This window comes from Podarcis vaucheri (genome assembly GCF_965113315.1).
Source record: "Podarcis vaucheri genome assembly, chromosome: 10".
NCBI lineage: Eukaryota > Metazoa > Chordata > Lepidosauria > Squamata > Lacertidae > Podarcis > Podarcis vaucheri.
Window position 1 is genome coordinate 56827539 of NC_138748.1, and position 24752 is coordinate 56852290.

General features: G+C 42.1%; 1 protein-coding gene across 1 annotated transcript in view; it reads right to left on the bottom strand.

Moving 5' to 3' along the window:
- Positions 1–24752, bottom strand: part of CACNA2D4 (calcium voltage-gated channel auxiliary subunit alpha2delta 4) — a 172063-nt gene that overhangs the window by 122638 nt on the left and 24673 nt on the right. Inside the window, exons 5-15 of the mRNA XM_082240685.1 lie at positions 22784–22946; positions 21874–22005; positions 19572–19632; positions 16689–16839; positions 12324–12398; positions 11420–11509; positions 8677–8790; positions 7205–7283; positions 5888–6021; positions 1908–1985; positions 227–307 (exon numbers count right to left, since the gene is read on the bottom strand). Of these exons, the coding sequence (XP_082096811.1) occupies positions 227–307; positions 1908–1985; positions 5888–6021; positions 7205–7283; positions 8677–8790; positions 11420–11509; positions 12324–12398; positions 16689–16839; positions 19572–19632; positions 21874–22005; positions 22784–22946 (1158 nt within the window). The remainder of the gene's footprint in view (positions 1–226; positions 308–1907; positions 1986–5887; positions 6022–7204; positions 7284–8676; positions 8791–11419; positions 11510–12323; positions 12399–16688; positions 16840–19571; positions 19633–21873; positions 22006–22783; positions 22947–24752) is intronic.

Here is a 24752-nt window from a genome sequence, read left to right on the forward strand (position 1 = left end):
TTTGTTGCAGGTCCTACTTGTAACAGCTAATAGCTTTTGACAGAGTTAATCTCCATGAATTTTCCTAATCTATGTAAACTAGTGACCGTCTCAACAACTTGTGGCAGCGCTGCCTGTGAACAGATGCAGTACTCCGTAGGGTGGCTTTGTTATCAATATCAGGACATTCTTCTGAGATTGCCAAAACTGTGTGACAACAGCTGGACTGTATTAGCTTGATTCTTACCTTGTATCGTGGAGCCAGCTTAAGGAGTTCTCTCAAAGGAACATCTGAGCCTACCACACCCAGGAGAATGCCATGAGATCTCTGTAAAATAAGAAGAAATTAAAATTGACAACATGCTACTCCATTCTCCTTGGGTTAATTATCATTTCCCCCATCCCCGCCATCTGGTCTTGCATAGTTGCTGTTCATTTGTGTGACAAAGCATACAGACCGTGGTGATGAAACAAGGAAGGGCAGACTGGATTAACCAGTAAACTCCCTATGGTATAATGCAGAAGACCAGGTGGATGAGAGTTACAAATGCAGCAGGAACAACAGCTTAGTGGTACCACACATGCAGAAGGTCTCAGGTTCAATACTTGGCATCTTCACTCAGAAAGATCAGGCATCAGGTAATGGGAAATACCTCTCTGTCCAAGACCCTGGACAGTTGCAACCAGTCAAAGTAGACAATACTAGATGGGCAAATAGTCTGACAAGGCATATGGCAACCTCCTAAGTTACCTATATAGCTTTGTTGCTTCCTCCCTCGCCCATTTCCAGCAAAGAAAATTTGTTTCCATCCAACTTCTCATTTGTTTTGATTTTTAGATTTCTGTTCTCTTAACCAACAAGACTGCTGGTCAATGGACAGAGTTTAGTGCACCAGTGCAATACCCCTGAGAACAAGCAAAAAAGGGAATAGCCATCTCATTGTTGATCAACTAGTCAGAGTTATACTGCCTCTGAACAATGAGATTTCATTCTTGGCTGTCAAGACTAATATCAAATAACAGGCCTATCCTCCATGAATGTATCTAGTCAATTTAAAAAGTCATGGTAGCAACCATTGAAACATCCTGTAGCAAATATCTTTCTGGTCCCCATATTAGAACAGAGACTTATTTATTTTACTGACAGCACAAGCCCTGTGCTTGTTTACTTAGACTTAAGTTCCACTGTTCAATGTGGCATAGTCCTAGGTAAGCGTACATAGAATTGCAGCATTGCAGTGTAATCCTGGGTCCACTTACCCATATGTAAGTCCAACATACACTGTAAGAAAATCCTATTCTGCTAAAGTGAGGAAGAAGACATTGCTCTCCACATTGCACCATCTGCCCTGGATAACAGAAGTCATCTAGAGCACGGGACAGCAGACTTCAGGTTTGTTGGTTCCACTTTTTTTAACACAATAAGTCCAAGATCCACCTACCAACACATACCCTGTGGCAGCCATTTTGTGACTGGTGCTCCTTGTACTTTCTCAAAATTCAGAACGTGCCCGCTGGTTCAAGAGAGTCAGAAGGCTTACTTATCCTTTATATAGTTTCACTTTTGCAAATCACAACATTAGCCAAAGGTGGATTCAGGGTAGTTCGAGCTGTTCAGTCGCACCAGGTGCACACTCAAGGAGGGTGTCTTCTCAAAGCCTAGTAAGGGCTTGCCTGGCTTCAGTAAGGAGGTGCTCCTACCTCCTTCCCAAAGCCAGGCAAGCGCTTACTGAGCTTTTGGAAGGAGATAGAAGGGCTCCAGCACCCCACCAGAGCCTCATGCCTCCTTCCCAAAGCTCAGCTTAAGCCAGTGCTGGAGGGCAACAAATAGCCTCACACAGGACGGCATATTATGAAGATCTGCCACTGCATTAGCCTTCTCTCTGCTTTCACACTGAGAAGTATCTCCCTGAGAGCATCATGCTTACCGTTTCATTCTTCTTGCTGAAAACTGGCATAGCCACCGTTGTCATGAGCAAGAGGCTTTGGGCTTGAGATGAAAAGAGCTATCAGATAGAAAACAAGTAGCATATTAGCAAGTGGGACAGCAGTAAGAGCATAAGGGGAACCAGCCACCACTGGAAATGCAGCAGAAAAAGTGTACTGAAAAGCACCCTTAAAAAAAAAATGCCTAAGGGATGTTAGAAAAATGGTCCATTTAGAGGAGGGTGAAAAAGGTGCCTTATCAAAGATGGCAGGGAGTATCCAAAACAGTGGAATATAATATTTACTAGTGATGACGCTTATGCATGTCCAGGTTAACATGGCATCGCCTGAGGCACAAAGACATAGCCAAAGCTCATGATAATCATAGGTGCATGAACAATATATACAATGTATTCTAAAAAGACATAGATAAATTAATGCAGGTGACACCATGGGGATACATGGAAACCAGGGGAGAGAAGCAGAGCACAGAGGGCCTACCCAAATGTGAGACATTTACCAGGACCTCAGATAAACGGGAATGGCGATCACACAAGGATAAACTGACATGGCACTATACAGAAGACAGTGAATTTGGATAATTGGAAGGTTGAAACAGATAATGTAGGGTGTGTGTGCATGAAATGATTATAGTATAAAACACTAAACATAGACATCACAAATAAAACACAGACACACACGTGGTATCTATTCTCAGGAGAAGCAACCCATTTGGCCTGGTACAGCTATTCCCCTTTAGCAAAGTCAAGAAGTGGTCTATTATCACCATTTCACAGCATGGGGGTCCTTGAGAGCCAACCAATCAAAACAGCAGCCAGACAAACCAAATGCTGGAATTTTTTAATCATTTGGCTGACATTTATTTTGGAAAAATTATGCAGCAGAAATAACCATGCTGCAGTACATGGTATGGGTGGGTATATGGGTGGGTGGGTGGGTGGGTGTATATATGTATGTATGTATATATACACACACACACACACACACACATATATATATATATATATATATATATATATACACAAACTATATATATATATATATACACACACACACATACTATAGGTAGATGATAGATAGATATAGTGTGTGTGTGTGTGTGTGTGTGTAGTATATATCAGAAATGAAATGAAATGAATGAAAGGAAATAAAGAGACTTCCTGTACATAATCTCAATCAATGTTTCTCAGACCTATGGAGAGCCTTTTGTAAGTATTCACATCACCTCACATACATTATCTATGTAATCCTGACTCTGCTATTTTAAGCTGGGACAGTCTTAATATAGATGACTTGTGCAGGGCTGTCCAGTGAGCTTGTAGTCGAGTGGAGATTTGTACCAGAGACTTCCAGCCCATGGGCCATGCTCTGAAGTTCTACTCTACAACAGCACATCACAACCTCACAAATACATCCAGAGCTATCCATATCCTTCCCATGCTGTACAGCTCTATTACTGCTGTACAGCCAACTTTTCCCCACTGTGGATGTATGGTTTAGTTACAGCTAGATAAACTAGTACAGAACATGTACTAATGACACCCAGAGAAATAGTTGGCGTTCACAGAACACAAGGCAGATTGTTACCTCCTCAGATTGTGGCAGCTAGCAAGAGATGTGGATGACAAATGAATGTACACATTAATGAATGGACAAACAAATGAACACACAAACTAATGATACATACAGTAAGCAGCAGAGACAAATGCAAGCAAGAAATGTAAGAGGAGCAAGCTAATAACCCAGGAGCAAAACCATTCTGAAACAGTCCAAAGCAAAGACCGATAAAACACAATGCAAGTTGCACAGCTGACAACTTCCAGCATACAGTAGGCTTGGCAAAACAAACTACCATGAAAACTTCATGTCCAATCTCACATTAGAGAATAAATAGCTATGCACCTTTTTAGTGACAGCTCTGGGTTTGACAGGGACCTTGTGCCCTCTAGTTGGCCTCCTCCCCTCCTCCAGTGGTGGGCCCATCTGTCAATTGTGGGCATGTGTGGACAGCAGCAGAACATGAAGTTGTACTCCAACTAGTGTCAGACACCTGTCTTTAGTCATAATTTCTGGGCCAATCTAGACCTGATAGTACATGCATTTTTGTATTTAATGTGCATTTTAAGTATTTAATTCAAGAATCTGCTACTGAGGGGTCAGATAATTATCAGGATCACAGTGGGCAGGAAGGAGGAGTTTCACCCTTTCCTCCCTTGCTTTTCACACTGGGCGGGGGGTGGGGGTGGGCATTGCCTTCAGAGGAGTGATTCTGACTGCAGCAGGGGAGGAAGGGGTTAAGTGTTCCATTCCCAGCTGCTATGATCCTGATAGATATCACCCTGTTCCAAGAAGATATTTTCTTTTCTGAAAGCTAGCATGCTAAATGCATTTAATATCACATCTACTTTACCCCTTCATTCCCCACAATGCTTCCACTACAGCAATCTCCATGGGATTGTAATACATGAGCAAGGTGGTACAGCTCTGAGCAGTGGGCTGGGGAGGAAAAAGTAGAGGATCTATATTGGGGCCTAGTGTGTCACTGGGGACCTGGCAACTGCCCAAGGATGCCGTAAGCAGATGCCTTATATGGGAATTGAGGCAACATGTACAAAGCACATAAACGTGGCCACATCATCTTTTTTGTTTTCTAGTGGCCACCAAGAAGAACATCAACTCTGATCTGTTAGTGGGGTTCACACTAAAGTGTTATGGTGCACACTTTGCATCAGTAGGCATAGACTTATGGCCAAGCGGCAGAAATATATCAGTGATGGGGAATCCTTTACAGCTCAAGGGCCTCACTCCTGAGGAGAAACCTCTAAATGCATCCTGAATTTCTTTTTGTGCAAAATTTGAGTGGGAACTCTACTTTTTGGTCAAAGAAGTCCCCACTGCCAAAGAGCCAAGGCACTATACAATTATAGGGCCAGATTGTCTCTTTGGTAGTAGAAACTTGCAGCAAAGCAAAAAACCGAATCTCTGTTTCTATGTGTTGTTCCTCTACTCCTCAAACTTAGCCTTGCTTTGGATCTTGGACTAAGTAATGAAGGACAATACTTGACACCTTAATGTATGTCAGCTCCTCTGTGTGACAGATAACAGACTACAGCACTGAAGCCCCACTGGGCTGGAGGCTGAGTGACCCATTTCCTGAGCTGAAAAGCTAATCTCTTTTCCTGTTGATAATCTTTTATAAAGTGTCTCTGCAGAGTTCACAGAGGACAGAGATACCACTTAAGTCAGGGGTGGGGGACCTCCAGCCCACAGACTTAATTAGCCCCATATGGCCTGTGAAGCCTGGCCCTTGACCAAGTCATGCCTAGCTACCCTCCACCTGATGTCATATGATGTCAGTTGTGGGGCAGGTAAATATGTGTTAAAAGATTAATTATAGCAGACTACTGGATCCTTTCTGAGCCAAAAGGGGGTTTGCAGCCACCACTGGTCAGCAGTGCCTACAAAACACCATGCACAGTGCTTTGCAAGCCCCAATCTGATAATCAAGGCTTGCAATGAATGAACAAAGCAGGCAAAAAATTGTGTTATCAGTTGATCGGCAGATGTACAGCTCTGCTCACTTGTCAAACCTGGCCCATGCAGGGTGAGGGACATTGGGATCTGACCCATTCACCAGATTCAGTTCTCCATTCCTGATGTAAGTCATGCTATGCCTGGATCACCATGGAATTTCAAGGATATCACATAGAAGCAAAGAGCAGCTAAATGACATCTGTAGAACCTTTTCAAAAGGCAGTACTCATAATAATCAGCTGCTGCTGCTAACTACTTCCAACTTATATGTGTATTTTATGTTGTAAACTGCCCTGTGATCTTTGGATGAAGGGTGGCATATAAATTTAATAAATAATAGTAATAATTCAGAAAACAACTCTAAGAGACCTTTGTCTCTCACCCACCTTGAAGCTTACCAGCTGGAAGCTTTTCTCAAAACACTTACCGCGCTGTCCATGTAGGCTTCAGTCCATATGATGTCATGATCGTGGTTGATAACCATTGGTCGACTGAGTACATGCAAGTATTCCATTACATTCTCCTGGACGTCAGCCAAAGTTGATATCTGTGTGTAGTACCCTAACACAAATGATAAGTATTCCCACCCCGAATAATACAGTTAGCTTCCTTGAATTCCATTTCTGAATCTGTATTCTACTGATTGGAGTTTGGAGTGGTTGCTTCAGACTCCAAACAGGTTTTACTACATATAAACATGGCAAAATCCTATTTGCATGCGTGCACTGAAGTCTAGCACAAGCTGGAGGACATTTCAGAAAATCTAATGAAGGGTAGGACATGCATTTTTAGAATAAATTGAAATAGGTACAACTTCTTGTTTGATTGCATCAAAAGTTACCAATCTGAAGATGCCCCTTCGTGTTCTTACCTCTATCATTCTTAATCCTAGTGATGGGGAATTTGTGATGGTCCAGCTGCTGTTGGACTTACAATTCCCAACACCCCTGATCCTGGGCCAGGGGTCTGCAACCCGCGGCTCCGGAGCCGCATGTGGCTCTTTTACACCTTTGCTGCGGCTCTGGGGCGGATACTAGCGAGGGGAGGAGGCGCATTGTGCGCCCCGACATTCCCCACTGTGGCGGGCGCTGTACTGGCTGTGACGTCGCATGGGGGCGGTGCGTGCGTTAGTCCCGACGTCACCTTCCCGCCCGCTGTCAGATCGCAGCTCTGGAGATATATTTGTTTTAAATGTCGCAATGGTTTTGCGGCTCCCAGGTTTTTTTTTCCTTCGGAAACGAGCCCAAGTGGCTCTTTTTGTCTTAAAGGTTGCAGACCCCTGTCCTGGGCCATGCTGGCTCAGGCTGATAAAAGTTCAAATCCAACATAATCTGGAGGGTCACAGGTTCTCCATTCTTGCTTTACCCCATGCCTCCTAAGATCCTTCATCCCATGTATCCTAGCCAAACTCTATACAGTATCCACGTTGAAAACAATTTAAGAAGCAACAAATCCCAACCAAAACTCTTTCTATCAAATCTTGCTGCATTCACTCCCCACCTCATTAAAAACTCCTTAATTCAGCCCTCCTTTATATCTGACTCAATCCTTCTCACAATTCTAAGGCACTTGGCAGCACAGGCTAAGTAGCAGACATATATTGGAATCCATTCTGTCTACTGCAGAAGCTTTGGAGCTTTTCAGACTCAAACTAGGCTTGTAGTTTATACAAAGGCCAAGGTCTAAGAATGGATGGCTGCAGTTTGCTTATGATAAATGACTTGCAGCAAAGGATGTTATTTACCTTTGTTGTTACATGCTATCCATTTCACATTTTGTGCAAAGCTGACTTCCCTCCCGATAAGATATGTAAAAACCCGTACCTGTGAAGCAAAAATGCAGACGTTGGAATTAAATGTAAAATAGCTTATTTGTCTGACATTCAGTAGAAATACCTTTTCTAGATCTCACAGCTGTAAGGTGGAATGGGAAAGATATGCAGTATTGTACGTTTTGTATACTGACATTATGCAATAGAGTTCTCTTGGTAAAAGTACTGTATGTGAAAAAGAGTTCCTGCTAGTAAAAATATCATTTTAGACCTATTTTGGATTGATCAAGGGTAAAAAGCAAAGGTAAGCAGTACTTATGGGAGATCTTAACATCCTTCTACCAGCAAATACATCAGTTGAAGGAGTATCATATTTTCCCACCAAACAATAATGCAGCCTTGCTGTGAAATGCTATTATACCCACATACTAGAGTTTGCTATTTGGAAAACAGTTGTAAGTGATGTCACAAGTGACAAACCCATGGGTAAGCAAACTAAGGGCCGGGGGCTGGATCCGGCTCAATTGCCTTCTAAATCCGGCCTGTGGACGGTTCAGGAATCAGCGTGTTTTTACATGCATAGAATGTGATCTTTTATTTAAAATGCACCTCTGGATTATTTGTGGGGCATAGGAATTTGTTCATATTTTTTTCCAAAATATAGTCTGGCCCCCTACAAGGTCTGAGGGACAGTGGACCGGCCCCCTGCTGAAAAAGTTTGCTGACTCCTGGACAAACCCAATGCTCAGACTATTTAGAAATGTTAAAGTAATGAATTTCCCCCCAGTTATAGGATGTTATCCAATTAACACATCTTGCCAGTGCAAAGATTTCCACTTGCACAATGGAACTCTACCCTAATCTACTCCGGCGCACCCCCCCAAAATAATAATAATAATAATCTTGTGACGCTCTGGAACAGATTTAGGGAGGAAGAGTCGGTGGAGAAGAGGGCAAGGAAGTTCCTCTGCACCAGCAGAAATCCTTGAGCTGATGGGACATGTTACTTGGATACTGTTCATAGACACTGAGCACTTCCTACTTTGCTACTCTAATTTTTATAAGCAGTAGTTGTAATAATATTGTTACTATTGTTTACTACAGGGGTCTGGAACTTCAGGCTCTGGGAAAGCGCCTTTTTGCCAGGTTCTTAGAACTCTTCTCATGCCATACCCCTCACTGGTCCTACTTTACACCCTGAGGCTTTCACCTGGCTGGAATGTGTCCTTGAACTCTTGACTGCCTGGCTGAAAAAGCTTCCCCACCCTTGATATATTATCACTTACCCGGGAATAACTCCCATCAAATTCAGTGGGGCCTACGCGTATAGCATTGCATTGCTGGTTAACACCGTGTGCTACTCAGTACCTGATTAGCAGCTCCTGATTCATTCCACACCAATCTGTCCTCTTTACTCTTTAACATTCAGCACTTAAGAAACAAACCTTACGATCGGGCCAGTTGAACTTTTCAAAGACATATTCGTAATCTTCCATAGCTCCATCAGTGATCAGCATGATGGCTTGGTTACAAAGACCTCCTTGACCAGCATTTCTGAACTGGAAACAGAATGGAAACAATAGTGATATTAATTATCTGACTGGTACAAATGGGGATTAGATGAGTTTACTTGGAAGGTTCAGGGTTAGGAACACGGGTCCATCTAACCCAGTATCATTTACTGACAGCAACTGACAGTGTCTCCCCAGCCCACCTGGAGATGCCAGGGATTGAGCATGTGACCTTTCGCAAGAGCTATAGCCCTCCCACGTCATTTAGATTATGGCCTTATTTAAAAGCCCTTAATTATGACCTAGGGGAAACTCTGATCAATTACAGCAAGAGTCTGCTCAGAAGCAGAACCTTAGTAAGAACCCTCATTATTCCGAATGCATTTCCAAGGGATCTAGATCTTAATTTCTAAAATAAGAAATGCTGTTATTTAAGTTTTATGAGAAGTCAGGCATTTGTCTTAAAAACCTTTTATCCAACCTTCTTGTGGTGAGAGGAACACACTTTGCACATGCCTTGAGGCACACTTTGTGGTTATTTCATATGAAGCAGGCATTTTCCGGCATGGACAATAAATCCTGGGACTCAGCATTGGTAAACCCTTGCTTGAATGAAACACTGGTCCAGAGTATCATATTGTTACTAATTTGTTGTGCTGTACATAATCCACATGCCTTTTCTCAAAGTTGTGCTTCTATTGGGTGGTGGTGGAGGGTTCAGTTTAAAGTGAAACACAATTATTTTGTGTCTATGGAAATCCAGGATCCCCCGAAATTTCACCTACCCTAAATTTGAAGAATTTGTGGCTTTTAGTGGATTTTCAGCTCACTAGTGCCACCATCATTATCAACACTGGACTGTTTTTTGTCCATTCCCTGATACAGTTTCTCAGTAGTACAACTATGCTGCTTGGCACTAATGAGATTTAATCATCATGGCATATCTATTTCTAGCTGAAGCACCACTTGGTAGGGTTACACATATGATGGTTTGGATGAATCCTATTATTCTGGTGCAAAGCAGAGCAATTGCATCTCATTCTCGTTCCTTCAAATGTCTCCAGTCTAACCCTTTCCACCTCTTCTGTCATTTGAAAAGCAGACTCAATCAGTCATTCTGTACTCTCAAACCACTGAATAATTGGCATGATGCTGAAATATGAAGGACAAAGTTCTGATTAAATGCAACACCTAACTCAATGGCATCATTGCTAAGGAAACAGATTGGGGTCACCTGTTCTCGTGGGAGCTAACAACCTCATGGTTTACTTTCTGATACTACAGACCACAGCTATAACCCAGCTGTGGAACAGACTTCCTCAGAAGGTGTGGACTCCACCTTCGCTGGAGGTTTTTATGTAGAGGTTGGATGGTCATCTGTCATGGATGCTTTAGCTGAGATTCCTGCATTGCAGGGGGCTGGACTAGAACAAGGGTTGGCAAACTAAGGCCTGTGGGCCAGATCAGGCCCAATTGCCTTCTAGATCCGGCCCGGGGACGGTCCGCGAATTCAGGCAGCTGGCATAGTGAGCATGCGATGGTTTTTGCGACTCAGTCAGGCTTGGGGGTCAAAAGTGAGGCGGGCGGCTTCTCAAGACAAGCCCCTTCTCTGTCTGTCATGCACACGCAGCAATCTTTTCTTCTGGGGCGGGGGGTGGGGAAGAAGGAAAAGGAGCCACAGTTCGGATTTCCACCATGGAGCTGCTGGTGACTGACCTCAGGAAGGGCAGTTGCGGCGGCAGAGGCTCAGAGGCGCCTCAGGAGCGATGCCTACCAGTGTCTGTGGCGGCGGTGCTCCCCGTCAGAGGAAGTGGGGAGTGCCTTGGCGGCTGCACTCTGGAACAATTCTGCACTCTGCTGGGGAGGCCGCTTGTTAGCTACAGGGTGTGAGCCATGGAAAGGAAAACAGACGCCTACACCTCGTCTTCCCTCACACAGGGAAAATAACGTTTTTGCTTGAGCGGCGCCAACAGCTTTTCCCTTCACCCACGGATGCGCACACACTCTCCAGGGCTGACAGGAATGGCGAGCTTACCTCAGCCCCCCAACCCCCACCCCACCTTACTAGAGAAATAATAACTGTCAACGCGTAAAACGCAAAGGAAGCAGTGTGGGTGTATGAGGGAACACCCCCCCAAAAAAAAATCACATTTGTGCAATGTTGGGGTTGGTCCAAATAAGGGTTTTTGCCAAAAATGTCGGTCATAATCATGACAACATATAGTCCTGCCTCCCACAAGGTCTGAGGGACAGTGAACCAGCCCCCTGCTGAAAAATTTGCTGACCCCTGGACTAGAAGATCCTCAAGGTCCCTTCCAGGTCTACAATTCTACGATCCTTCTTTGTCATGACAACATCACAATTTCAGTGTAGTCTAGAGTCAAACACTTAACAAATGTGTGTGTGTGTGCCTACGTTCCTAAAATAACACTGTCCAAATATGTTGACATCATATTCTCTTGCTGTAATTTTAGCCAACATGCCCATCAGCAGCTTTTGGTGCTGTCACAGAGGGTTTTTGTCACTGTTATCTGGAGAACTTCCTTCTCCTCCAGTGCATTGCCATAATTGCCACAATGCTGCAGGACATGGAATGAAGGCAGCATGGAGAGAGAGAGAGAGAGAGAGAGAGAGAGAGAGAGAGAGGAAAGACCTTTATCCCCACAACATTTCTTACCTCCCTCAGGATTCTGAAGGATTCTGTCAAGGCTTTATTCACTGTCCCAACTCCTTTTGCTTGCAACTCATCCACCAGCTGCTTGAAGTGCTAAGCAAAGAAGCAAGAAAGGTTTTCTCATAGCATTAGACAGTTTAGTCTTCTTCAACCTGGTGCCCTCCAAATATTGTTGGACTACAACTCCCAACCACCCTGATCATAGGCCATACTAGATGGGGCTGATGGGAACTGTAGTCTTGGGATGGAAAAATCTGCCTAATTTGGTTCTCGCAGCTTCTCATTTTTCCAATCTTAAATACAGTTTTCTGTGTTTCTGCAGCAATTTGTGAATTCCATACTTTAAAATTCATATGAAAATTCTTCAACTTTTTAGTGTTAATTTCTCCTAATAGACACGTTAGTGTGCAGTTTCAACCAATGCATACATTTTTGCAAAAGATATAATCCTAACACGTATATGGTGTATATGTGTGTGTTATTTTCACCAATATGTTCATTTTTAGCAACACATTCCCCTCATATATGCATTTTTGTAAACACTGTTTCGTTTGAGAACTGCATAGCAAAATTCAGTGCAAATTATGAAGGATAGCTATGTTTCGATTCTCGCATTGTTTCAGACACTGCAAATTTGATAAATTCAGCTTTAAATGTGTACTGAATTGAATTTCTTTTCCATGCCTATTGCAGTTCAAAACATCTGGATTTCACCACCAGGCTGAGATAAAGAATAATGCACAATCATTATTTATTATTATTAAATTTATATACCGCTCAATATTTAAAACAGTCTCTAAGTGGTTTATAAAGAAGAAAAATTAAAATTATTACACACACACACACACACACACCAGTTCACACTCAATAATGCGCCTAAATATGTCCCTAGAAGTCCAGTACTTACCTCTCTGTTATCTCTATCTGCTTGAACCAGGATCCCCTTGAAACAGGATTCAACATAATGAACATAATCATTGTACTGTAAAGGCAAAAAGTGGGGAGTAGAGTGACTAGAAGAAAAGGAATCTTCCTTAGAGAGTTACAAAGGTTTCAGGAGATATTGTTATGTATAAAGAACAACCATCACAGCTTTTGAAAGCATACATTTTAAAATGCAAGATTCCACAAAATACCTCCCCATGCTCTTTGGAAACAAATCAAGGCATAGATTCACACTAGACATTCCCTCACTAAAATGCCAGCAATATGTGTAATTTAAGAAGTGGATAGCCTTGGTTTCCAATATCCTGTTGCATTCCACAAGTAAGATCTTTACCTGAATTTTTAAGTTCTTGGTTTGCTCTTACTCCATCCCCCACCCTCACAAGACTGAGCCAAGTCCAGAAAGCTTTGGCAGGCAACTCTTGCTAGGCCTGATGGGAGTTGTAGTACAGCAACATCTGAAGGGCCAAAGGTTCTGCACCATGGCTTTAAAGTGACACAAAACTCTACTGGTTTTGCTGCAACAACAGAGTACTATGGCTATCCCTCTGGAGACTGTAAAAATAAGATGCTGCCCATATGGTGCCAGAATTATTCAGGCAACATTTCCTGCCCTCTTTCTTGATTTTCTTCAGTGTTTCCCTTTGTTCACTGCTTATTAGACAGCAACTCCCACACCTGCTTTAAAGGCCAAGGCATTTAATTATGGCACAAGCCATTATGGCACTTGAACTCAATTCATCACAAAAGCTTCTGCCATAATAACATGTGTTAAGTCCTTAAAGTGCCAAATGAGAGACTCGAATTGCCACTTCATGTGCAATTTACTATGGCCCACTGGGATCTTGTTTCCTATGAAAAGCAACATAGAACATAGATAGATAAAGAGCAGGCATAGGCAAACTCAATTCTCCAGATGTTTTCAGACTACAGTTCCCATCATCCCTGACAACTGGTCCTGTTAGCTAGGGATGATGGGAGTTGTAGTCCCAAAACATCTGGAGGGCTGAGTTTGCCTATGCCTGATACTTTATAGAGATATACAGATATACAGTAGATGATAAAGACAGCATATGTGTTCTAGGCAGTATTTAGTACAGTGGTACCTCGGGTTAAGTACCGTATTTTTCGCTCTATAACACGCACCAGACCATAACACGCACGTAGTTTTTAGAGGAGGAAAACAAGAAAAAAATATTCTAAACGAAATAGTGGATATATGATTTTTGTGGTTCATGCTGTGGCCACAGACATGTGATCTGACAGTGAGTTTGGAGTAGCCCAATGCAAAAATCCTGAGGATCCATGTGGATCCATGCTTTGTAACCACAGAGGAGGGAAGGAAGGGGAACTATGGATCCTCAGCTCACGACTGCAGCAGATCCCCCCCGCCACCCGCAGGCATTCACTCCATAACACGCACAGACATTTCCCCTTACTTTCTAGGAGGAAAAAAGTGAGTGTTATGGTGCAAAAAATACGGTACTTAATTTGTTCCGGAGGTCTGTTCTTAACCTGAAACTGTTCTTAACCTGAAGCACCACTTTAGCTAATGGGGCCTCCTGCTGCTGCCGCGCCGGTGGAGCCCGATTTCTGTTCTCATCCTGAAGCAAAGTTCTTAACCTGAAGCAATATTTCTGGGTTAGCAGAGTCTGTAACCTGAAGCGTATGTAACCTGACGCGTATGTAACCCGAGGTACCACTGTACTAAAATTTAAATACCTCACCCTTCATTAATAACAGCTTACAATGAAAATTAGATATTATGAACAGGGCAAACACAATATTGAAATAACCACACACAAGTCTAAACTGAAGAGAGGGCATGTCAGTTTCCCAGGGTGGACACAGGGATGATTTGCTGCAGATAGATTTGTCTCAAAGCAAGCTACTTATGTAACAAATAAGGATATTTCTGCAAAGTGGCTTACTTAAGGACAGAGATTTGTAGCCTCTCTTGTGTTTTTCCTCAGCAAAAAAGAATAAAATAAAAGTAGGCAAAGGACTGCATCAGCCGTGACCATCAATCTGAGGTTGACTACCCAAAGGGTTTAAATACATGCTCCAGCTGGTATAAAAACCCACAGGCTTTCAGCTACATTCTAAAGACATGGCACTTTGCTTTTTCCTGTACACAGAGTGGGTACATTTTGCCAGAGCACCTGATCAAGTGGCAGTGTTAATTCCCTGACAAAGTCTGCAAATCGGGATTATGTTTGCAGCCTTTGACACCCTAGATACCTCAGCTGTCCTGCAGTAACCCTAGGTGGTGGTGTTTAAAGGGACTCCTTTTACTGCTGCAGCTAAAAGGAGAGTCAGTCAGCCCTGGTTGGGGATAGGGAGAAATTGACTTTGGTTCACATTTTAATACAAAGCTGCCTAGTTTGTACTTTCTGAAATAATATGTGAACTGGAACAGTTATCCTTCCAAATTCACATTTCTCCAAATTTTGTGATGCAGGTTTCAAACCATGTAATGGGGACAAAACATTCATGTGAGGAGAAAGTATGCATACATTTGTGGAAAAATAACATAGGAGATGCATTATATTAGAGAAATTTAATTGCAAAAGGGTACAATTTTTTTGGGGGGGGGGATGTATACATGTTGTCTTCCCTTGCTAATGCACTGGATGAGAGCCAAGAAATGAAAGCTCTTTCTAAATAAGACTGATGCATTGTCAGTGGGTGGTTTAGTTACAGGCTAAATTACAGTGAGAGGCCAGAAACTACTCAGGGGCACGGTAGGGGGGAGCAGAGAGTGAGTGTGGTGAGTGTGGCTAGCCTTCAGACATGATTGTGGGTATCCATTCCAGGTCTCTCTCTCTCTCTCCACCCCTGAGCTCACCCAAATGACCAGTTAGCCATTTAGTCAGTTATTTTTGGACAGCGGAGAATGTGATTGTTCTGTTGTCTTTTAATCCTATGAAAACTGCTCTTGAGAATAAATACTCTGCCCGAGACAGTTCAAAGTCTTAATCTGATCGCAGCAAGGACTATTTTTAACAGCTGTCTTCAGTTTCTGGTACTGATAACTGAGACTAAAGATGACTTTAAGTAAATACTTCTAAACAATTTCTGTTTGCAACAAATGCAAGACTTGAAAAAAAAATGGTTGAGACTAGGGACATATCTGGGCATAGCATTCTTTGCAAAAAAAAAGGGGGGAGAGCAAGCAAAACAATCAAGAAAGTCCCTTTCATGAAGCATGAGGGCAATCTTAAAATTTCATGTGATTATATTTTTGTAAGAAAGTGAAAGTATCCAGGTATGGCCTTCCCTAGAGCATACCACAGACAGGAGTGGTTCACAGGTTGGACTGAGCAGGTTATGTGTCATATCTAACAGAGAGAAAGGTCATGGGACAATTTCTCTAGCCTCTTCTAACCAATCAGTGAATGGTGGTTGGAACACAAATTGAAATGGCTGGGAGCTAGATGTTTTGATCTTTGTGAATTCCTATAGGAACTAACCTGATCCACACCTCCTGGGATAATGTGCAATCCTAACCATGTTTATGGGACACGGGTGGCGCTGTGGGTTAAACCACTGAGCCTAGGACTTGCCGATCGGAAGGTTGCCGGTTTGAATCCCCGCGATGGGGTGAGTTCCCGTTGCTCGGTCCCTGCTCCTGCCAACCTAGCAGTTCAAAAGCACGTCAAAGTGCAAGTAGATAAATAGGTACCACTCCGGCGGGAAGGTAAACAGTGTTTCTGTGTGCTGCTCTGGTTTGCCAGAAGCGGCTTAGTCAGGCTGGCCACATGACCAGTACAGGGAGCTGTACACCGGCTCCCTCGGCCAATAAAGCGAGATGAGCGCCGCAACCCCAGAGTCAGCCACGACTGGACCTAATGGTCAGGGGTCCCTTTACCTTTAACCATGTTTACTCAGAAGCAAGTCCTCCTGAATTCAATGAAACTGACTGCCAGTAAGTAGGGAGCAGTACTGCGGTCTTAATTATCAAGTGGCTTATACCCTTTCTGAACAGTCTGAAATAGATATTGGTTCAAAAAAAAATGCATCTAGAAATGCCAGTTTCAATAAAAAAGAGATTTATAAATATATATTTTGAGAGAAAATACATGTAGAAATATGGATTTAAATGTGAAGTTTTGTGCATCTTAAAAGTCTGGAGAGTAGTGCAGAAGCAGGATGGAACAGGCAAACGCAGGCAAACAGCAGCAAACAGCAGCAAAAACGACATGGGCCAGAAATAGATTGATCTGGTCATCCAGTGCCAACCCAGAGCTCTTTCTCAAACTAAAATCTAGTTCCATTGCCTCCGAGGGAGATGGTGTTTACAAATGAGGAAGGAGTTTGTACTCACGGCAATAATATTAACAAAGTCATTCTCTCCCAGCGTGTCCAAAATTGTGACAATGGTGTGTTTGGCAATAGACAGGAGCAAACCCTTCATGCTCCCACTGATGTCCACCACAATGACAATATCTTTGGGTGATGTAGCAGCCTGGATGTACCTTGACAGGAACAAGAAAGGGAAGCAGTAAATATAATGTAAGTGTGCAAGAGTGGCACTAGTGGGAGGTTCCTGGACCGTATCAGGGAACACATGATCCAAGCCGGAAGAAGTGATCTGAATGTATGGTAGAATCAGAAGAATGTATTGCTTCCTTTCCTATTATTATTATTATTAATAATAATAATTTATTATTTGTGCCCCGCCCATCTGGCTGGGTTTCCCCAGCAACTCTGTGTGGCTTCCAACGAAGATTAAAAATATATTAAAATGTCAAACATTAAAAACTTCCCTGAGCGGCGCTGCCTTCAGATGTCTTCTAAATGTCAGGTAGTTGTTTATCTCTTTGACATCTGATGGGAGGGAGTTCCACAGGGCGGGCGCCACTACCAAGAAGGCCCTCTGCCTGGTTCCCTGTAGCTTCGCTTCTCATAGTGAGGGAAGCACCAGAAAACCCTCAGCACTGGACCTCAGCGTCTGGGAAGAACGATGGGGGTGGAGATACTCCTTTAGGTATACTGGGCCAAGGCCATTTAGGGCTTTAAAGGTCAACACTAACACTTTGAATTGTGCTTGGAAACGTACTGGGAGCCAATGTAGGTCTTTCAAGGCCGGTATTATGTGGTCTCGGTGGCTACCCCTAGTCACCAGTCTAGCTGCCACATTCTGAATTAGTTGTAGTTTCCGGGTCACCTTCAAAGGTAGCCCCACGTAGAGCGCATTGCAGTAGTCCAAGCGGGAGATAACTAGAGCATTTACTGTGGTGATCTAAGGATGCATCCTCTGAATACATGGCCCTTTGACACCTGCAGCGTGTGTCTTCAGGACCCATCATATTTCTGTCACTGTAATTTGTTTTAACTGTTTTTAATACAGAACTTTTCGATTGTTGTAGTCATCCTGGGAGCTGCTGAAGGGCAAGTAACAACAACCAAACAACAACAGTAATAACACCCTGCCTTAGGAAAGGTGGTGCATAGATTCTAACAAACCCAGCAACAATTTTAAAAGAACAGATTAAAGCATTGGGGGCTTTTTAATTTAGAGAAATGACCAAGAAGGATAGGATTATGCAAGGTGCGGAGGAAGTGACAGACATAACTTTTCCTCCCTCATAATATAAGAACTTGTGCTAAATTCAGAATAAATGAAAGAACATATTTCTTCACAACCCACATATTTAATTTATGGACATCGCTGAAACAAGAAGGGGTGACAGCCACCAGTTTAGCTGTTTTTAAAGGAGGATTAGGCAAATTTATGCAGGGTAGGTCTGTCAGCAGCCACTCATTACACAGACAGTATGCCAGTTACTAGGAAGCAACAGCTATTGCTCTCAAGCTCTGCTTGTGAGCTTTCCAGTAGCATCTGCTTAACCTCACATTCCCCAATCTGGCACTCTCTGGATATTTTGGACTAACTTCCATCACCCTTCGTCAGCTTGGCTGTGCTCGCTAGTGCTGATGACAATCACACTCCAACACATCTGTAAGACATGTGGTTGGGAAGGTTGTCTTTAACCATTGTGGAAAAGAGGATGCTAGACTGCTTGGGCTCTTGTTCTTTTGATCGATCGTATTTTTAAAGTATTGGTTTTTTAAAAACATTTATAAACCACCCTTCACCTGTAATGATATCCGTGTGGAATACAACACATAAAATTACATAATGCACTATAATAAAACCATAAGATCCCTTCCAATAAAAAAGGAGCAGTGAAAAACCCAGGGCAGGATCAACTTCACACCTAAACCACAAAAATGCCTGAGCAAACAGGCAGATCTTACCTTGGTGCCAAAATGGTGAAAGTGACAATGCAACCCGGTGTTCAAAACTTCCATAGTTCTAGGTGCATTTTTGTGACAGGGAATTTCGTTAGCGCAAGCAGTTTCTGAACTCTGGGCGCAGTACTGCACCTAAGATTTCAGAATAAAACTGCAAAGTGGAAGGAAAGGAGGACCTTTTCCTGCCTCCCCATTTCCAGCCACTCTCTGAAGACTGGAGAAGAGACCTAATAATAATAATAATAATAATAATAATAAAATTATTTCTACCCCGCCCATCTGGCTGGGTTTCCCCAGCCGCTCTGGGTGGCTTCCAACAGAAGGTTAAAAATACATTAAAACATCAGTCATTAAACACTTCCCTAAAAAGGGAAGAATATTAAGAATATTAGGGGGTGGGCAGGGGAAGGACTAGACCATGTGAAAAATGAACATACTATTTTAGCTGCAGTTCATTCATTCAGCTTTGTATTCTTGTTATAAAAAAGCATGCCTAGACATTCCATTGTTGCACCCATAACCTAGGTTTAAGGTGCCATTTAGCTCCTAGCTTTCGTATCTCAGTTTCTTTCACCGTGCCAACTACACTTCTAAAGAGAGGGTGTTCCACAGGGAGGGTGCCACTGCTGAAAAGCCTTGCTCTATGTAATCACCACATAATGTACCCCACTCAATGGTGTAATAGAGGGAATAGTCACAGGTAGATGATATAGGGAGAGGCAAATCTTCATATGTGTACACATAAACACTTGCCTTGACTGTTAGGGAGCAATTTTAGCATTCCCTTTGGAGACAGTGACATGAAGGAGAAGCTAAAACTGAATAGAGGAAGTGCCACTGATAGTATCTAGAACAAATCTCAGAGGGAAGCAAAAGTTGGAAGGAAGAATAAACTCTGGGTCCCTCCAAATCAAACACAGGAGTATGAAATCTTTTCAAAATCTCTCACCAGCCTCGATTTCGGCAGTCAAAGGAGAGGACCCCATTTTCATCTGGTGTCCATTTTATTCCTGTAGAGACATCAAAACAATTTTGCTGTGGATCTGGCACGCACAGGAATACAAGCAGCCCTATTACATAAGCATCAGAACCTTAACTAGGCCCTTTCCCAGCATTACAATATTATAACAGTTGCTTATTCTGGGATTTCTCTACACAGTGAAGCAAAACACAATCCAAAAACCTTGAACTCTCTATCAGTTGTGCAGAGATCATAACTGCAAAGCAAACCAATACTGTACTCTGAGGCTGCAATCCTGTGCATATTTACTTTGGAATAAGCCTCATTGACACAAATGTATGAGACAGAGGGTCATCAGTCATGGGCAGGCACCTAATTTAATTAAATTCATCATTATTACTGTGTATTCACCCTGCCTGAACTGCAGGGAATGGGCACAAACAAGACAATTTATTTTGTCCCATTTATTTTGACTAGTTTGTAGTTTTCTCCCATGGACAATATGAATATTGTGGGTGGTGTTGGTAGACCAGTTGATGACTTTTGTGCCTGTTGTAGCAGTTGTAATAGGCTGTGCTAAATGCTGTAATTGAATTTTTCAGATCACCTAAACAAAACTTGCACATCACCAGTGGTCCAAAGAACAAAGTTCGGGAACCCCTGATTTAGATGTAATATCTATATTTTATGAGTGTTTCCCAAGTTTGGTGGGACCAACTTCCAAGTCAATATGCATAGGGGATCACACCCTAAAGAAGCTTAACATTGGCTATGTGGGATTTCAGACACATAGCACTCAAGTACAACATTCCTAGAGTAAACATGCTAGTGGATGCTTTGTACCAGCCCTTTGTACATGCTAGTGGATGCTTTGTACCACAGCTCTCCTGAGCTGTGACAAATTTCCTCTGCATGTGACTTGAGGCCATGTGAGTGTGTGAGGCCTAATCTGGGCAAGGGAGCACAGCTCCTTCCTTTTGCTCTTCTCCATTTTTGCTTTTCTATGTAACAGCCTGTCTGCAGTCACTTAGGAACTAACTCCCTTATGGGATAGTTCCACATGTGTACAGTGGAACCTTGGTTTGCATACATCTTAGTTTGCATGCGTTCTGGATTACAAACACGTCAAACCCAGAAGTGTATGTCCTGGTTTGCAACCTTTTTTTGGATTACAACCCTTCCCCCCCAATTATGAACAATTTTTTTTTGGAAGCCCCATTGGCGAAAGCGCGCCTTGGGTTACAACCTGTTTTGGTTTACAAATGGATGTCCAGAATGGATTATGGTTGTAAACCAAGGTACCACTGTATATAGTTTTGTAACCTAAGTCTGCCTTGAGGGATCCAACTATGAAATGAATGATTGTGAGTAAACTACTTTTATACTGACTTTAATAAGACCTGTCGTGTCTATTCTTTTTAAGAGGGACTCAAACGAGCTTGCAACAAGCAAACCGCTGTGTATTAAAAAGGGGGATGCACTCTGTTAAGTAAAGGGACTTGCTAATGCAAGTTGGGAAGGATATTATTAAACAATATATCCTCTCTTGCCTCCCTGAACATTCCCACAGGCTGGTGTATTGTAGCATCTCTGAACTGATTTTGGTTTAGCGTACTCCTCTTCTTTGAATAATTAAGGGCCAAACTATATGTTATGGTCTGCCCCTTGAGGGCACACATTTTCTTTCAGAAATTGCATGCTATGTATGGGCAAATGTTTCAGTTTTTGTTTCTCCAGTTTCTAATTTCCCAATCTTATGCTTAGCATTTCACATTTCCATATGTTTATGAATCATTATGAATCCATTAGCATTTTAGTGTAATTTTCTCCTAATATATACTTATTTCTCTGCAATTTTGCCTAATACACACAATTTTACAGAGTGATTTCCCAAAATATAACATTTTAAAATGTTATTTTCCCTAATACATGCATTTTAATGCATACTTTCCCCTAATGAATACATTTTTGTGCATATTACTTGGCTGTAATGCAAGGGTTCATGTATTGTTTCGGAAAATGTGAACTAGGTAGGTTCACCTTTAAATGCAAACTGAATTGAACACCCTCCAAATCCCTATTGCAAGTACACAGCCTTTCAGCAAGATCAGAACCTGGTGTGGAGGGTAGGAAGGGCTTTAGCCCTTGCTCCTTATTGTGGTTGCAATCCAAATCTGGGGCTGTGAGCTCACATCTTTTATTTTCATGGGGGTAAAGATTCATTCAATCCATGTGTAGTTAAGCCTGAAACCTTTCTAAGAAAAGGCCAGATAGGCATGAAGACCTTTACCTGGATAGAGTCTGAAGAATCCTGTAGAGCTGCCAAAATATTGCCAAGTGAGAGTTGGATCTCTTTCAAAATTGTCCACAAAAACAGCATTCAATGCTTCAGACATATAAACCCCATTCAAAATATCAGGGTCTGTGACAAAAAGAGGCAATAAGGGAACAATAGTAAGAAAGGGAAAGAAAGAATGAGAAGACAAACCTATAGAGGATACAGATGCACCAGTGTCCTCCAACAACAATATCTAGCCAAACTCCCCTCTTCTTTCATGAGGACTAGAAGCCTAACAAATATCAATGTATCAAGATGCCTTATTCTAAGTACATCTAACATTAAACTAACTGCTCCAATATTTTCAATGAGTGGCACCTGTTTTCCTCGGGCTTAGCTGTAGGTCTTTCCTTGCCCAGCTTTCGGACAAAATCTAACCAAAGAGATGGTACTGATGAAACCCAGCTAACTAGGGACAAATTGCAGGTTACTCTGAGAGAACTATAATTGATCTCCCCATTCTTACTCAATTTTTTTTTTTTTTTTGCCAAGTTCAGGCTTATGCGTGTTCAACACATTGATTGGGGATGCTTAACGATTCCCTTCCTGTATTATTTACATAATCCAAATCACCCCTTCAAGCAGTTTTTGCTCAGGGAAGGGGAAGAGCCTGTTAAAGGTCTGCCCTCCTGCCCACCTTCCTTCCTTCTGTTTTTGAATCCAGGCACCCAGCTGGTTATTTTATTACTCACCCACATACATGGGTCACAAGGATTCATATTTTCCTCCCATAAAACATACATAACACGCAAGTCTATGGTCAATCTTTTCCTCTCTTCCTAGAGTTGCCAGCTAAATTTTGATACTTCATCTCTGGCTCTATTGCTGCCTTACCAGTAGAATTAACACAGAAATTCTCTACCTTTGTTGTAAACATTAGTTGGAAGCTGTATGTCACTTAATGTTGTGTTCACCAGCAGGTTATTGAAGTGCTCATTTGGTTCCAGAATGAATTCATCACCAAGCTCCACATAATTATCTTTATCATCCTTTTCGTTAATGAGAACAGCATTGTAATAATTAATCTGGGGATGAAGAAAAAATAGAGAGACAGTATATTAGATTTCAGTACCTAAATATCACGATGGCATGACCTCAGTCACCCCAGACACACATTCATTTATACCTTAATAACCCCCCCACAAGGCTTTACATCACAAAATCACACTAATCCACAATCTTCTGGTGCAAAACCAAAAAATAAAAATGCGCAAAACACCTGTTCACCTGAGGCAAACTTGCAACAGTCCTGAGCCAATCCAAGGATTCCAACCCAACCAAATTCCAAGATTCTAGATTCCTAATTCCAATTAAGCTTCTGGATTTTACTTCTGGTTATGTCAGTGTACATATGTACAGTGTACAGTGTATGCTGTATATGCATATACGTCATTTATCTAGAGTGACCACACCCAACATTGGCATGTGGCCTCCAGAGACTAGGCCAGAGAGGGAATGTGGCCCTCAGGCTGACAAAAAGTCCTACCCCCCCCCCCCGTCTAAGGCCATGTGAATAACTTTCTACTGTTAAAAAATTAAGGTTTCATTGATATTAAACAAAGACCCATATACAACACTCAGCAATCTTTCCCCAGAAGTGACTGGATATTGCATATGGATTCAAAAGTACGCTTCTGGGATTTTTTGGCTGGTATGCTTTGTTGTCATTCAAGGATGAGATAAGCTAGACTGCTGAATATAAACCCCTTTTATATAAACCATTAAAGGTACAGAAACCCTACCCCTTCTTTGAACTTATGATAAAGGAATAAGCTGCACATCTCCTGCCTGTGCTGCACATTCCATGCAGGCACTGGATTTTCCACTGACCTACATTCTCAGGCTCACTTTATATTCTGCTGGGTTTAACACTGATGAATTTGTCAAACATACAGCTGAATTTCAATCCTCTAGACTGCCTCGGCAACACAAAATGTCTAAGTAATTGGCAGTTTTGCTAACTGACTGCCTGCAGATGCAAGGTGGCATACTGGGAGATCATTAGATGCCAAAGTTTGAGTAGCAAGGATATTGATAATTGGGATGAATGATGAACTGTATACATTTGTATGCCCTCTTAAAAGTGACCTCTGCTCTGGCTTCCTGCCTAGACTCTCCCTATAGTCCACATACACCTTGATAGTCTTTGATAGCTAACTGAATCCTCTATTTGTATTGCATTGACTTAAATGCTGAATTAGGGAGTGAGGTCTGCATCAAGGCAACTAAACTCAAAGGCCTGCTTAATGCCCCTCTTTTTTAAAAAAAATAAACAAACATAAATCTGCTGTCTTGACAACTGAGCACAGAGAGACCTTGGGTTGATATCGTTTAAATCTGTTCAATACAGGAAAAATATGAATAATGATAAATGCCAGAAATGTTCACAAGCAAGTCTGGCCTATGTGATTTGAAAATGTTCTGTTACTTAAGCTCCTGTGGAAAAGATTTGCGGAATTAATTAAGCTACAACGCTGATTTAATCACCTTATTTTGAGATGCATCCCTGTGAGGTAGTAGGTTTCTGCTGAACTCTGGATTGTTTACAGCATTGCTTGTGGCAAAGTACATTATTTTACAGTTCTGGAAATCATATTCTATGCCTATAATTGGAAGACTGGGTTGAATATCTTTTAGATCTGCCCATCAAACAATGAATCATGTTCTACAGGAGAGATAAATCAGGAGAAACTTAATGCAATTTGGCAATCATTATGAGAATTATTCTCTAATTGATTATTATTTGGCTGGAGGAAAAGGTTCCCCTTCCCTTTAATGTTTCCTCATCACTTCCTCATCAAAAATCTGTCCATTAGCCAACTAACATATTC